Consider the following 15,530-nt stretch of genomic DNA (forward strand, 5'->3'; position numbering starts at 1 on the left):
TTTCTCTGTCTTCATGTATCTATCCATCTCTCTAAGACGTTTCTCTCCCAAGAAATATTCCAAGACGCTTGACGTATGAAATACGTTCGAACAGATAGAGCTTCCCTTTTGAACTGTCAGCCAACAGGCAAGGGTGTATCTCAGCTTTGCTTAACCTTGAATTTCGACAGTAGAGAGAAACATACTTCCTAGGGAGAGGGAGGGACATATAACAATCATTTTACTTTCACCCATGTCATACTGTGATAGATCGATAATCATGATGATAATAAATAATATAACAAAAAGAGAAAGAGAGAGATTGTCAGATGAAGAAAAAGATTATAGAGACGAAGCGAGAAAACATTTTTCTTTCTCTTTCTCTTTCTCTCTATTTCTCTTTCTGTCTGTCTCTGTTTCTCTCTCTCTCTCTCTCTCTCTCTCTCTCTCTCTCTCTCCCTCTCTCTTTCTCTCTCTCATTTTTTATACCTATCTCGGTTCTTTGTTCATTTCATTGTTACACTTATATGTCATCTTGATTATAAATAAAACTCGTCTTCATTCGGATTATTCATGATTTTTGATTTATTCGAAATATTCTGTTTTCGCTCAATTTTCTCTATTTATCTTTCTTTTTTTACTTAAACTTTCTTCTTTCCCTTTTTCCATCTTTCATATAAATATGTATTTATCAAACGTCCGTTCATGCGAAGTAAACTATGTTCTCCATCTGTCTCTTTTCCGCGGATGCGTTCGTGCATGCACAGTGGTGGTTCTTGTTGACGGCGTGCAGATTCATTTCGTATTTATTAAATTTCATAAAGCATCTTCCGCAGACAACGGCTGCATTTTCCGTTTTCCCGTCTCAGAGGAACCGTCGACCGATGCAAGCGATGTTGCTTGAGTGTCGTGGGAAATGGAGAAAGCGTTGGCAAGATGAGATATATAGATCGAGTTTCCAGCAACTTTCTTCATCTTTCTCACTCTCTTTCTCTCTCTCTCTCTCTCTCTCTCTCTCTCTCTTTCTCTTTCTTTTTCTCTCTGTCTCTTAGTCCATCTCTATTTTCACGCATTCCACTTGCCGAAAGGGAGGTTGCACCGACCATGCAGGAAGGTTACGGTGTTGCTGTCCGTCGATCTGCTTTACATTTAAAAGCTCTCACAGTTTCCACATTCGTTTTATCTTCTCTTTTCACTTGCCACCGACTCTATATATCTATCTATCTATCCATCTATCTAGCTATCTATCTATCTCTCGTTTTCTATCTTTATCACCTATTGGAGGCCACCATACGAGAATTTGGCTTTCAAGCTTTACTTGCCAGCATGTTAAACTCTATATTTTCGCACGCACACCCACGCACAAGAGAAAAAAAAATAAATAAAATAAAAAAATGTGGGGAAAAAAAATATCACGATTGGACGATATTATTCTTTCTCCATCTTCATTTTTTTCTCTATTCTCTAGTCACGAATTCCTTCTTTTTTTTCTTTTTTTGTACTATGGACGAAAATTGTAGAACAACGATAGGAACTATATAGTTTTTTAATTTATTTTCTTTTTTTGTTTTTCTTGATGATCTTTAAAACACGCGCGTTTCCTTTTATCAACAATATGTTATTAGACAATTTATAACTTGAAAGAAATAAAATAACTTCGACTTTTACAGGGTAAATTTTTTAGAAAACTATATTTTATCTTGTCGAGGAAAAAATTCATACGTGGCAATTATAACAAAAAAATATTTATATATAACTGCAAATGATGTCTAATATAACCACACTATACAATACTGTGTCACTTAAATATAATTATACTCTACTAAGTATAAATTGTACTTAAAAAAAAAAAAAAGGAAAAAGCAAAAAGAGAATATCAAAAGATATTCAAAAAAAAGATTAACGATTAATATTTTACGAGCGATAAAAAGAAAAGAGAAAAAGAAAATAGAACCCAATAATAGAGTTCAACTTCTAAACTTGTAAATTGCATGGTATTATGAAAGATAAAATAGATACATTATTATTATAACAATTAGCAAATAAAATAAAACTCGCAACATGAAAGATATTTCGTTTTAAGTATCCCTTTCCTTCTCCCTCCATCCACATCTTTACCCCACCTATTCCCCATACCGACCTCTTTACTTCTACAAGCACAACTATCAGCAATTCAACCACGACCATCAGCACTCTTCATCCCTTTTCGTAGGGCGTGCAGAAGCTCGCGTTCTCACAAACTATGGCTCTGGGAAAGGGAAGGATTTGTACGCTTTTAGCGGTAATCCCCACCTTCCGTTCTCGCAACCAACCCCTCTTCCAACCCTCTCGCAACTCACTCTAACAGAATCGTTGTTCGAGCTTGGCGCGAGCGCGAAAGACACGCGCGAGTGAGAGCTACATCTATCTATCTACCTTTATATATATATATATATATATATATATATAATATATATATATCACTCACTCTCTCTCTCTCTCTCTCTCACTCTGTTCTGGAACTTGCGGGATTAGCAAAACCCTCGAATTAAATTTTAATTAAATCTACCCTGAGCGCCAGGGGAGAGCTTCCTCGTGGCTTAGCCACGATCGTTTCAACGGACGAAGCGCACAGTACTCGAGCGTTCTTAAGACGAGGCTCGATGAACATCCCACCCTTTTAATGGACCCATCGCGACACTCCCTTATAACCCCATTCCACTTTTTCTCGCCAACACCACCGGATTTAGAGTTGTCACTTTTATATTTTATTTTGTTTTCTTTTCCTTTGTTTTATTTTATTTTATTTTGTTTTATTTTATTTTTTTTCTTTCTTTCTCTACCCTTCCTTTCACGTTTTATTGACCCTTGTCGTTTAGCTTTATCTCCTTTTGTTCTTTCGTTTTATCGTTTCTTTTTTTTTTACTCGTTCTTTATGTCTTCTTTTTTTCTTTTTTCTTTCTTCTTTTTTTATCCTTTTTTAATCTTCATGCATTTATAATTATGAATAATGATACGATTGTATGAAAGAAATTGTAAGTAAATGTCTGTCTTCTCTTGCCATAGCCAGTCAACGTCACAATGGAGTTCGTACTATTTTTTCTCTGCTTTAATATTTTATTAACTTTTGTTATTGATCTCATGTCTTTTATTGCTTCTCTCTTTTTTTAATCTTTCATTAGTATTGTTCCTTCCTTTCTCTTATCTTTATGTCTCACATTTATAATTAGGAATAGAATTATTACGAAAAAGTGTGAAAAATAATTATTACAAGTTATTAATCATTAGAAGCATTTATATTTGTAATAAATATGAATATATGTATATGTAATATGTACTTTAAAAGTTATTAGAAGTAGGTATTATAAATTTGATCTTGGATGACTGTTGATTTTTATTGACTAATTATCATCACAATGAATCTTCGATTATATATCAAATATAAAATAAATTATTTCGATATCTTTATGATCTCTTGAAGAAAAATATTTTGTCGACGATATTATATCCGATTAAAGTCGTTAACGTTGGTGTAATTTATAAAATACTTATTTTATAGGTTCGTATTTAAAGGCAGTAAATTATATACGTAGATGTTAACAAGACGTAGTATCTTACTGAACTAAACTGAACTACAGCTTAGACCTTCGTCTCTGTTATAAACATAAACGAATGTTTACTAATTCTTATGATCCTTTATACAAACAACATGACCTTTAGACTGTAGTTTATACTCGAGTATACATAATACTAGACGTGTATTGCTGCCTATATTTACATAATGAATTCTAAGAAAAGTAACACATTGTAAATTTTGAAAATACGTATGTTAAATATATACATGTAATATAACAAACAATACAAGATTTTTATATTTGAAAATTAAAAATGATTAAAGATATCTATTAGAAAATATTTATAATTAAAAAAGAAACAAATAAATTACGTTTGAATGAAACAAAATCGACAATAAAGTAATCCATTCATTCTCCGACTATCTCGAATAAGTTTTATCGATTCTTTTATTGGGAAAAATAAAAAATTATTGTTCAAAATGTATTTCATTATTTAAAAATTCATTTCAACTTTTAATCACATGTGCTGATCGATAATTTATCGAAACTCTTCAAATCACTTCTCTGCAGAATAGAAAAAGAAAAGTAATGCTTCGAAATCAGATTTACATTTCTTCTTACTTTTCCTTCTCCTTCCTCTTTTCTTACTTACCTCTTCCCACCAATCTTACCTCGTCCAAATAACAACGAACCAAGTCGAAAGTTTCCCTCTCTATCATTGAAATTTAAATGTCGAGCGGCACGTTATCTGAAATATCCACCAGCCTGGAGGAAAATTCAAGGAGGCACATTCTCTCTCTCTCTCTCTCTCTCTCTCTCTCTCTCTCTCTCTCTATGTTTCTCTCTCTTTCTCTCTCACACACTGCTATGAAGAATTATGGCTTTCTATTAGCCCCGTCGCAACCTTCTCGTAGAATTTGCGAGTAGTTCGAAGAAGGATCGTATCGTTTTCCAAGGCTCTTAAATAGAAAATTTCTTGTGAATGATCTCACACTTTTTCTCAATAACAAACACAAAAAGAGAGAGAAAGAGAAAGAAAAAGAATGAAAAGAAAAGAAAAAGAAGAAGATGAGAAAAGAGAAAAGAATAGAGAGAAAGAAGAATTTATCAAAATTTTCATGTTTCATAACGTCTATCTCAGAAATACCTACCTATGTGGATAATACTTTTCTGCGAGGGAAAAAGAAAAGAGGAGAAAAGAAGAAAAAGAAAAGACAAGTAAAAATAGTCAGAATCGTAGAAGAGAGAAAGACAGACAGAGAGACGGAGAGAGAGAGAGAGAGAGAGAGAGAGAGAGAGAGAGAGAGAGAGAGAGTGAGAGAGAAAAAGAGGAAGAGAGAATCTCTATCTCCAGGAGAGATAAAAGAGATAAAAAGATAAAAGAGAAAAAAGAAAAAAGAAAAAAAAAGAGACAACAAAAAAAAGAACAGACGGAGAGACGGTGAACGATCCATTGTCATTAATCGCATCGTTGATCCCAGAATCGTTGCCGATCAAGTATTCTAGGTAACATAGAAGGGAGAAAGAAAAGTCTCTGATATCTCTGATGCGACGAAAAACGAGCATTGTGGGCTCGATACTATATAGGAATACAAGGGAACGACATGGACGACGATGACGACGTCGACGACGTCGACGACGATGCCGACGACGACGTTGAGCTCCTGATGAGCGGTATCCGCTTCCGCAACGTCGAACAAAGCTTCGTTCTCGTCGGAAACGACGCAACGCTATTACGTCGACGACTACGACGGCATTTGGTATAATCTTTCGAGAAACCCGTTTGCACCTTTTCGAAATGAGATCGAAATGTTCTGAAACGTAACCGTTTATAGCGACAACCAGAACTATCTTTTTTCTTTTTTTTATCTCTCTTTCTTTTTTCTTCTTTTTTTTTCTTTCTTTACGTTATCCAGCTTGACGATTAACACAAATCATTAAGGTGAAAATTCGTTGTAAAACTACCAACGTTCTTTTCTATTTTTTTTCTTCTTTTTCTTCTCGATTGACATATTCAGGTCAGATAACAATAAACGAAGACACTTGTTAATTGTCGAGAATAGATTTGAAGGATGTCTGACATTTAAAATAATCGGAACGATCGATTTTCTTATGTATCTAGGCATTATTCTTTATTCATTTTATGAAATTATATTGAAAAAAAGAAAAAGGAGAAGAAAGATCGAAGATTTTGAAAAAAAGAAAGATATTAGATATCTGTCATAAAGTTCATCGTGCTTGATTATATACATTAATTATTTATACAAGAACGAATCATTTATAAAGTCACGAAAGTCGTTGATATTAATGAAAATGATATTGTTTCGATAATTAAATGGCATATCAATTTTTTCATATCAGTTTTTATTAAAATATCTCGAGAAAGATATTCTTTCAAAAAATTTTCTTTTACTACCAACGGAGATTATATTATATAATAAATTAAACAAAAAAACAAATAAGTTGTATATTTTTTCTTAAATATATACATACATAAAATGAAAAAAGGAACAAATCAAAGACCAATCGTCTTATAAGAAAATCATAAAGTATTAATCAAATAAATTGTCTATAAAAAAAAAACGATATAAAAGTTTCTTTTATTTACGTTTACTCAAACGAAAATAACTAAACGAAAATAAATAAAAAATAAGATTTAATAAATGTTGATCCTTCAAGTATAAACAATACAACATATATTCCATATCCGTTCGGATATCAAGATTCGGTTCGAACAAAGAGAAAAGAGAAAGAGAAAATCTCGTTATATCGCAAAAGCCGCGAATCGAAAGATAAGTTTCACTCGCGTAAATTCGTTTCCAAACCGAGATAAGTATACCACGTACGCGCTCGTTTTCCTCGTTCGCACGGCTTTGCTCTACGACAGGAAGGAAAATCCTGCATCGTGGATTTACGGCACACAACGGGCAGTAGCAGTACCACCAGCAACAACAGCAACAGTAGTAGCAGCAGCATCAGCACCAGTAGCAGCACCAGTACCAGCAACAGCAATAGCAGCCATAGCAACCATAGCAGAGTTTAACACACCGACGAACCAGAAACGTCCTGCAGTGCGGTCGGTTTACAGTCACCGACAAAACGACGAAGAAAACGATGACTTCTTCTCTTTCTTCCACTTCTATTTCCCTTCTCTTTCTTCTTCTTATTCTTTGCCTCTTCTTCTACGTGACTCCATACCAGACGAGTCCTTTAAATCAGACCCGCTTGAAAGGATAAGCTCCTCCCGTTCGCCTTCATTCACCTCGTGCGATATTACGAACGACAGGAGAACTCGGAAATATCGTCCCGACTTCTCAAAGGACAAAGACTGGTCCTCAACTTTTATATCCATGACTACTATATTCTCTCTCTTTCTCTCTACCCTTCTCTCTTACTCTCTTTCTCCCTTTCTCTTTGTTTACTCGTGGAACTTACCTTTTTTACTCTTTTTTTCTCTTTTACGAACAATATTCTTTCAAATTCGTCTCAAGTTCGTACGGATTATAAAATATTTCATAAATTTTGTTAATACTTTACCGAATTACTTTTTAATTACTTTTTCTTTCTTTTTTTTCATGTTTCTTCTCGATTAATGCTGATTTAATTCTTTTCTCGTATTTATATCTCATACATATATTTATCTAGGTAATCTATCTAGAAATTTTCAAAATTCCTTCTCTACCAATTTGTTTTATTAATTATACTTAATGTCACATTAGCAGAAACTTCAAATTTGTAAATTAATATATAATACGAAAGACGAGTATAAAACGAGGCAGCATAGTTAAAAAAAAAAAAAGAGAGAGAGAGAGATAAAAACATGATTACAGGCTAAATTGGAATTGAAAATGTGAAGAAACAAATGGTTAAAAAAATTTCGAATCATTCTTATCGACAAAAGAAATTATTATCGCCAATTGTTAATAGAAAATAAAAATGTGTTAATTAATATATAATACGAAAGACGAATATGAAACAAGGTAACATAATTAAAAAAAAAAAAAATAGAAAACTAAAAAAAGAAAGGGAGAGAGAGAGAGAGAGAGAGAGAGAGAGAGAGAAACGATTACAGGCTATTTTGAGGATGTGCAAGGCGGAAGAAACGAGACTGCAGCAACCGAAAAACGTTTCCTGAAACTCGATTCCTTTTTTTTCCACGCGACAAACGCCCCGTTGAGTTGGCACGAGAAAAGGGTTGTAAGGGTATAAAGAGATCGGGTAGAAAGGATCGAAATGCCTCAGGCTGGTTTTGCCTTTGTTATCGCGATATCACCTGACGATCGTTTGCAATCATCATCCTGATCGTCATCGTCATTGTCGCCATATCCGGTTTTATAGCAAACCTTTTCAACCTGTCTTTTTCTCCGCCTTCTCACCAACTACAGCATCCCTATATGTACCATTTGCGATCCCTTTTCCTTTTTTCTTTCTTTTCCTTTTCTTTTTTCTTCTTCTTTTTTTTTATCCTCACCTATCGGAACAATTCGTTTCTCGCTTTCTCACAACGATTCTGATAATCGTTAGAACGAATCTTTCGGCCAAACAAGCAGGAAATATCTCGAGAAAGAAAGAATATCTCGTTAGTAGAATCCTCCTACATAATCTTTTTTTTTCATTTTCTCGATCTTTTTCTCGAAATCGTGGAGAAAATTGAAAATAAAATTTAAGAAAGAAAAGATATAAAAATAGAAAGAAAGAGGAAAAGAAGAGAAGGAACTGGTTATTCTTTCGTGTAAACACATGAAAAATATTAATAGTAATGAAAAAAATAACATTTCACGTGGGAAGTTCGATCCATCGAAGGAAAATTAAAATGAAGCTTAGATAAATCCGATCGTGAAATTAAATTGAGAGTAATGAAAGCGATGATATTAGATGAAGTAAAAAAGAAAGAGAAGAATATAAAAGAAGTCTCCCCTAACTCGTAAAATAGATTCAAACGATTCGACAGTGTTTCTCTAAATTGACAAAAATCAAACATTTCAACTTTACGATCGAAAAAATCTAAGATCGTGAAATATTAATAACTAAGTATAGTTTCTGATATTACCTATAACTTTTATCGAATATATCAATTGATTGATAAAATTAAAGCTTTTGGGAAAGTTGACTTTAATACTGTAGTAAATAACTTTTAAAATGATTGATAGAATCAATATAGAATCAAAAATAATAAGATTAATAGAATAATAAAAAAATTTTCTTAACTCTTTTATACAGAACATTTTTTTCATACGTAAACATCAAAGTGACTATTACAAAAAGGATATGATTCTTTTGTTCATTACATTCAATCTTTTATTAATGACAAAATTTATTTGCCTAATTTTCCTTTCTTTCTCTGTTTCTTCTCTTTTTTTTTAATATGACAAAGTAAATATAATTATTTTTTTCCGAAGTATAGCAAACTACGTGGCACTTTATTAATTGTGAAGTCTTATTTAATTTATTAGAAAAAAAAATAAAATAAAATAAAATAAAATAAACAAAAAAATTTGGTGCGATTACAAAGTTATGATTTTTTGCATCGGAACACTGTGCGATATTCCAGGATGTTGCAATCAGACGAAAGAAATCTGTTTATCGAAAGATTTTGATGAGACAAATAAGAACTTATAAAAAAAGAACTCTTTTGATACGTGAAAATGTCATTTACTTACATCAGATCTGAAATCATATAAAACAAAATTTCTTTTCGTGAACCAATAAAGTATGAATATCGTAGTTTGATGGATATCTCTATTAAATATTTATCAAATTTGACATCATCGATTGGTGAAAAGGGAGGTGAAAGGTGGAAAGAGACTAAGATTTACAAAACCTATTTTCGAGAATAATATCATATCAAATTGAAGATATTAACAAGCATTACTAATTGCGTTAAATTTTAATTGACAAGTTCTCGAGTAACTGTCCGCATAATTAATAAATACGTTAATTAGAAGTACGAATTTCCAAAATACTTTTCTCTCAAGTAGGATTTATATCATTGAAGTAATTTTCCATACGTCTTTTCTCTGTACAAGGACTATTTCGAACGTAGAAAGTCAAACTTCTCCAATTCACTTATCATTCGTAGTTAAGAGTGATGAGTAATCGATGAAGAGAAACGAGAAAATCAAATTTCAAGTTTAATAGATCTTCAAACTTATTCGATTCGTTTATGCCCTCTGGAATTGTTCCTGCTACTGCTACTACTACTGCTATTGCTGTTGCTGTTGAATGATTCGTTCCTCTTCAAAATATTTTTGCCTCTCTCTCTCTCTCTCTCTCTCTCTTTCTTTCTCTCTCTTTTTCTCTCTTTCTCTCTCCCTCCCTCTCCCTCCCTCCCTCTCCCTCCCTCCCTCTCTCTCTCTCTCTCTCTCTCTCTCTCTCTCTCTCTCTCTCTCTCTCTCTCTCTTTCTCTCTCATTCGTACTCGTTCACACTCTAATGAATAATATTAGCACAATTACTTCAAATATTATTCAATTTTTGTACTCATTTATTGGACATTATAAGTAATCATTCTATAGAATTTACGAAATAATTCTATCTCTCTCTCTTTATCCGATATCATATATATTAAATTTAAAAATAATTTATAAAATAATAATTGGACATTATAAATAGAATGTACGAGGTAATTCTCTCTTTATCTCTTTCTCTTTCTTATACGAAATAATATATAAATATAAATATATATATATATATATATATATACATATTATATTTAAAGATAATTTATAAACATGATTATGGACATTATACATAATCAGATTTTACAAAATAATTCTATCGTTTTCTTTCATTCAATATTATGCAAGTATCTACCATGCACACATATTATATATAACAAAACAATTAAGAAAATAAGCAGCATTTCTAACGTGATCACGAATCGATATATATATATATATATATATATATATATTGGCAACAAAACTTAGATGAAGGAAATGAAAGCTCCGTTATCCGATATCAGCAGTCGCAAGGCATAACTTTTTATTATGTTCGATAAGGGTAATTTAATCATAGTCACGCGCCTTTCGAAGGGCTTTCCATAACGTTTATTATAAGGAAACATTAGTCTCGTAGCCGGTCGACCTTAGCAAGGCAGAGTCTTGGGTCGTGATAAAGGGGGATGGTTAAGGGGTGAGAAGAGAAAAGGGTGTGGGAAGGGTAGTTCTCGACGTAGGTACAAAGTCCCGAAAGACGTAGAGGAAAGGATGAGGAAGAAGGTAAGTGTGAAGGCGAATTTCATGATCCTTTTGCGATGCCAAGCGTTCGCTCATAAATTATCGCCGATGAATTACGGAAAATATGTCGGAGAATTTCAGCATAGTTTAGAGTTACCCTAAAACTGCTCCGTCGTCTTAAGACGACGTCTCGATGGTAACATTGATCTATAGTTTGTGTCTGGCTTATATGTCCGTCGTTGAATAAATGGTGCTGTAACAAGAAATTAATAGAGTGAAAGAGAGCCGATAGTATATAGATAGTATATGTATATATGATAGTATAGTATATAAAAAAGAAAGATAGAAAGAGAGAGAGAGAGAGAGAGAGAGAGAGAGAGAGAGAGAGAGAAAGAATGGAGTTATCTCATCGAAGAAATGCTTTCCATTTGTTTAAACAAGAGAGATTGGTCGTCGAATTTTCACCGATGAAGAATACACCAAAGTAATTAGAACAAGATAGATCGAAGTGATGAATAGAACATGCTGGGTGGATGGAGGAGAAAGGGAGAGAATCAATTATGTTCCGACATAACGGGACGGGAATGAACCAGGAATACCATTGGAACGTATTAATCGTAGAGCAATTTCGTCGAACAATTGACGTATTATTACTTATCTGAAAAAGATTGATAAACAGTGCATAGAAATATGTCAATTATACGAACGTAAATATTAATATTTCACAATATTTTTTAATATCTTCTTTTCTCTTTTTTTTTTTCTTTTTTCTTTTAATTTTTTTTCCTTTCGCATAACAATTAATCTTTTTTATATCGCGATAAACTTATAAAAACATAGCAATTTAATTTGTCATATAACTCGATAGACTCGATCGAATCTTTCTTTTCTTTTTTTCATTCGTTTTTCTTTCTCTATAAAATAAAAAGAGAAGAAAAAGAAGTGTAAAAGGAAGATCGAAGTATTTATTTATCAACGAGGAAAAAACTAAAGGATGAAATTATAAAGAAAAAGAAATAGAGAAAGAAGACAAGGATAAAGATGAAGGTGAGAAAGAAAAAGAAGAAGAAGAAGAAGAAGAAGTAAAAGAAAAAGAAAGAAAGAAGAAAAAGAAGGAAGGCAGTTATTTATCGTAGTAGGGTCGAAAGAAGTGAAACGAGGCTACTTCGAAATAACGTTACTAAAAGATTAACCGATGGAGTCGAAGTGTATCGAGTATCGTAGATCGAACTATGGCTTGTTTATACGTAGAAGCTCTTCCAGTATCAGCCTCCGAAGAAGCAGCTTTACCCTTAGCTACGAACTTCTACCTTCGGGAATGGCGTAGGTACTCTTCTCGCGTTTCACGGAGGTTCTCAAAGACTGCCGGCACCATCGTGCCATAAATTCATGCACCCTTATACCCGAGCACCGTAAACTCGACCAATATTTTCTCTCGCCCTTCGCTATACGTTTGCTCGTCCCCTATCCCCTTCCCTCTCCTTTTTTCTTGAACGTGCCTTGTCCTTTCGTTTTCTCTCTTGCTCTCTTTCTCTTTTTCTTCATTTCTCTATTTCACTTTTTTCATCATTTCTTTTCTTTTTTCTTTTTACTTCTCTCGAAACTATCCTCGATGACGATCGATTAACTAACATGGATGAAGAAGAGACCAAGTATGCTTTTCTTTTCTTCTTTCTTTTTTCCTTTTCTTTGCTCATTTTTCTTTTCTTTTTTCTTTCTTTCTTTCTTTCTTTCTGTCTTTCTTCTTTTCTTCCTACCTTTCTTTCTTTACTTTCGATCGACGATTTTATTAACTTTCGGAGCTAAAGTCACGAGCCAGTTTCAACTTAGAAAAGACGTTTCTCTTCGTCGAATCGCTTTACTTTTTGATAGTAATGGATCTTATCCAACTCGAAAGAGAAAGGAAAGGAGAGAGGAAGAGAGAGAAAGAAAGGAAAAGAAGGAGACAGAGAGATAGAGAGAGAGAGAGAGAATCTAATTCGAAGTCGAATGGTATGCTCTGAATATTTGATCAGTCGGAATGTTTCCTTACCTTCGAACATACATGTATATAGTATACAAAGTACATCTTTCTTATGTGCTATGTATTTTTTTTCTGTTTTTTTTTTTATGTATTATATACTATATATGCTATATATGCCTATATATGCCTATACATGTATATAAACATAGAAAGAGAGAGAAAGAAAGAGAAAGAGAAACCTCAGAAGACTTTATATCTCATGCATGTTTCGTAAAATCTCGAAAGCAATAACTTTCGACTCGAACGACGAACGATTCTCATCTCCTTCCTACCGAAGTAAATTGAAAGTATAAATTACGAATAAGGGAGAAAACCCTTGAGCGAAGTATGATGCTCTCTCAAGGAATCAGGCAAAGCCGAAGCTAAAGAAGAAGAAGAAGAAGAAGAAGAAGAAGACGAAGAAGAAGAAGCCAACCGGTTATGTCAGAAGCGTGACGATCCTACCGATCAGTATCCTTCGGATTTGACCCTGCTAGATTCGTAGATTTTTCTTTTTACCCCTTGTAAGAAACGACCTTCCACTAAACCCAGACCCTATCCCTTACACCCTTGTACCTACATCCCGTGGTATACATATGTCTCTATATATTTACGCTTTATTCTGGACACGAGGCTTATATCCCTGAGTGGTGCAAAGATAGTTTGCTTCCTAGCCAACGTGTCTACCCTGAAAACATGAAATTCCAAAAAGAGAAGAAGAAAAAAAAAGAAGGAAAAAATAATAAGAAAGAAACAAAAAAAAAAGAAAGAAAGAAACGTCTATAACTTTTCTTTTCCCTGTTGGAAAAATATTCAGAAAAATCTTTTCTGGGTTTTCTTATTCTCTCTCTCTCTCTCTCTCTCTCTCTCTGTCTTTTTCGCGCACACATACATATACACACATATTTTCTTTCGTACATACCTACACATACGACGATATATTTTCACTGAGCGAGCTATATGTCTTTTCTGGAAGCTTCAAGAGTATTCCGAACACGGAGGCTTTCGCGGTAAGTGGAAATATTTTTAGCGAGATACCTGCAAGAGGCAAGTCGTCTCTCTCTCTCTCTCTCTCTCTCTCTCTCTCTCTTTCTTTCTTCTTTCTATCTATCTATCTATCTATCTCTCTCTCTCTCTCTCTCTCTTTCTTGTCTATAGGACACCAGACGAGCAACTCAGACGCTCTATAATCTCTCTCTCTCTCTCTCTCTCTCTCTCTCTCTCTCTCTCTCTCTCTCTCTCAGCTTCTTTCTCGCGTTAGACAAGACTCCATCTTTCTCTCAGACTAACTCTCCAAGAGAAAAGAGGAAACGTTTATTGTTATTATGCTTCCTAGTGATCGATATCCCTTGAGATAACTCTATCCTTGATCCTCTCTTCATCTATAACACAGTGCTTCTCAGAAAGTGATTTTTTTCTTTCTTTCTTTCTCTCACTCTTTCTTTTCTTTTTCTCTTTTTTTTTATTCTTCTGAACTCCTCGCTCCAGTTAGTTAACGATCACGAAATCGAAAATGATTTTCGTAATAATTACATTCATTTGTCTAAATATTGTACGTATATTATGTATATCGTGAATGTTTGATAAGTTTTCGCCAAGTTTTATTTCTAATATCCATATTATGAATCATTGTAGATTTTCTAATTATTTTATTACAAAAAAAAAAAATGACAGAATATTCTTGAATTAAAATAAGAAAAGATTTGAGAACGACCACAGATTCGTTGATTTTAACAATTTTTCATTAATTTTCCAAGAAATCCCGTTGCCTGTGGTAAGAGAATAATTAGCTTATTAGTTTGCGAAGAAGAGAAGGACAATCTTGATCTTTTTCTTTCATCTTTTTCCTTTTTTTTTTTTTGAACGGCTCGTCTCCAAGTCGGTCGAAACTTGGCCCATAAAGTGCCTTGAAGAAGAAAGTTTCCGTCGTAAAAGCCTTTCCTCGTAACTGGCTCTCGTTAAATGACCAATTACACGTAATTAACATATATATATATGAGTGTGTATGTATGTGTATGTATATGTATGGTGTGAGTATGTATGTATATATACTTATATACAGTGACCGTAAGAAAACTTCGAAATTATTCTTCGCGCAAAGACCACTTTTCTTCTTTTTCTTCTTTTTCTTCTTCTTCTTACTCTTTGTCATTTCTTCTCTATAAAAGTAAAGAAAAAAATTTGAAAAAAATTTTGTGAAAAAAATAAAGAAAAAACAAGACAACTGGTCATATAATTCACTCATTCGTTTAACGAAACGTTCGTCGAGTGAATCCTTATTTTATTCTCAATAGAAATAAAATAAAAAAGACCCAAAAATTAAAAAAGATTAGAACGAAATAAAAACAGGTCGATCTGATTTTAATATCGTTTGTTAAATAAGCTCATACTCATTCATATGTTTATATATATTTATATATACATACTTATATATATGGATTTGCTTATTCTCGATGAACAACCATGCCACGAGAAAATCCAACGTCAGATGTCTCCCAATTGCTTTTTAATGGACCGTTTAAACGAGCCTCTACAACGATTTCCCCGCTAATAGCCGTTAGAACAAAAAAAAAAAAATCCAAAAAGGTTCGCATTATCCTTCTGTATTCTCCTCATGGTACTGCTGTGTACGTATTTATGTACATATATATATATATGTACGTATGTTGTACGTCGACACCATTTCCACGATCTAATTTCACCCTGTAATTTTCAATTCTCTCGCAAAACCGTTCTCCCTTTCGTTCCGTAACGTAAAGTGTACGTTTACTGTTGCTTGAAAATTACGATTTTATCTAAGTATTTATCGTTCGTGTTA

General features: G+C 33.3%; 2 protein-coding genes across 16 annotated transcripts in view; one reads left to right on the forward strand and one right to left on the reverse strand.

Annotated features, from left to right (window-relative positions):
* The window catches only part of LOC122633024 (lachesin), a 233,225-nt gene that overhangs the window by 106,360 nt on the left and 111,335 nt on the right, over positions 1-15,530 (forward strand). The window lies entirely within an intron of this gene.
* The window catches only part of LOC122633029, a 188,436-nt gene that overhangs the window by 32,892 nt on the left and 140,014 nt on the right, over positions 1-15,530 (reverse strand). For 3 of the 7 annotated variants that reach the window (XR_006327993.1, XR_006328008.1, XM_043820476.1), the window contains one exon: positions 10,493-10,963. The exons of the other annotated variants lie outside the window; for them this stretch is intronic. Coding sequence is in view for 1 of the 3 variants with exons in the window: in XM_043820476.1 (XP_043676411.1) it covers positions 10,936-10,963 (28 nt within the window). In the remaining 2 variants the exon portion in view is untranslated. Of the gene's footprint in view, positions 1-10,492; positions 10,964-15,530 lie in introns of those variants that run through there. 7 annotated transcript variants of the gene reach the window in all.

Source organism: Vespula pensylvanica, chromosome 11, assembly GCF_014466175.1.
Source record: "Vespula pensylvanica isolate Volc-1 chromosome 11, ASM1446617v1, whole genome shotgun sequence".
In the NCBI taxonomy this organism is placed as follows: Eukaryota; Metazoa; Arthropoda; class Insecta; order Hymenoptera; family Vespidae; genus Vespula; species Vespula pensylvanica.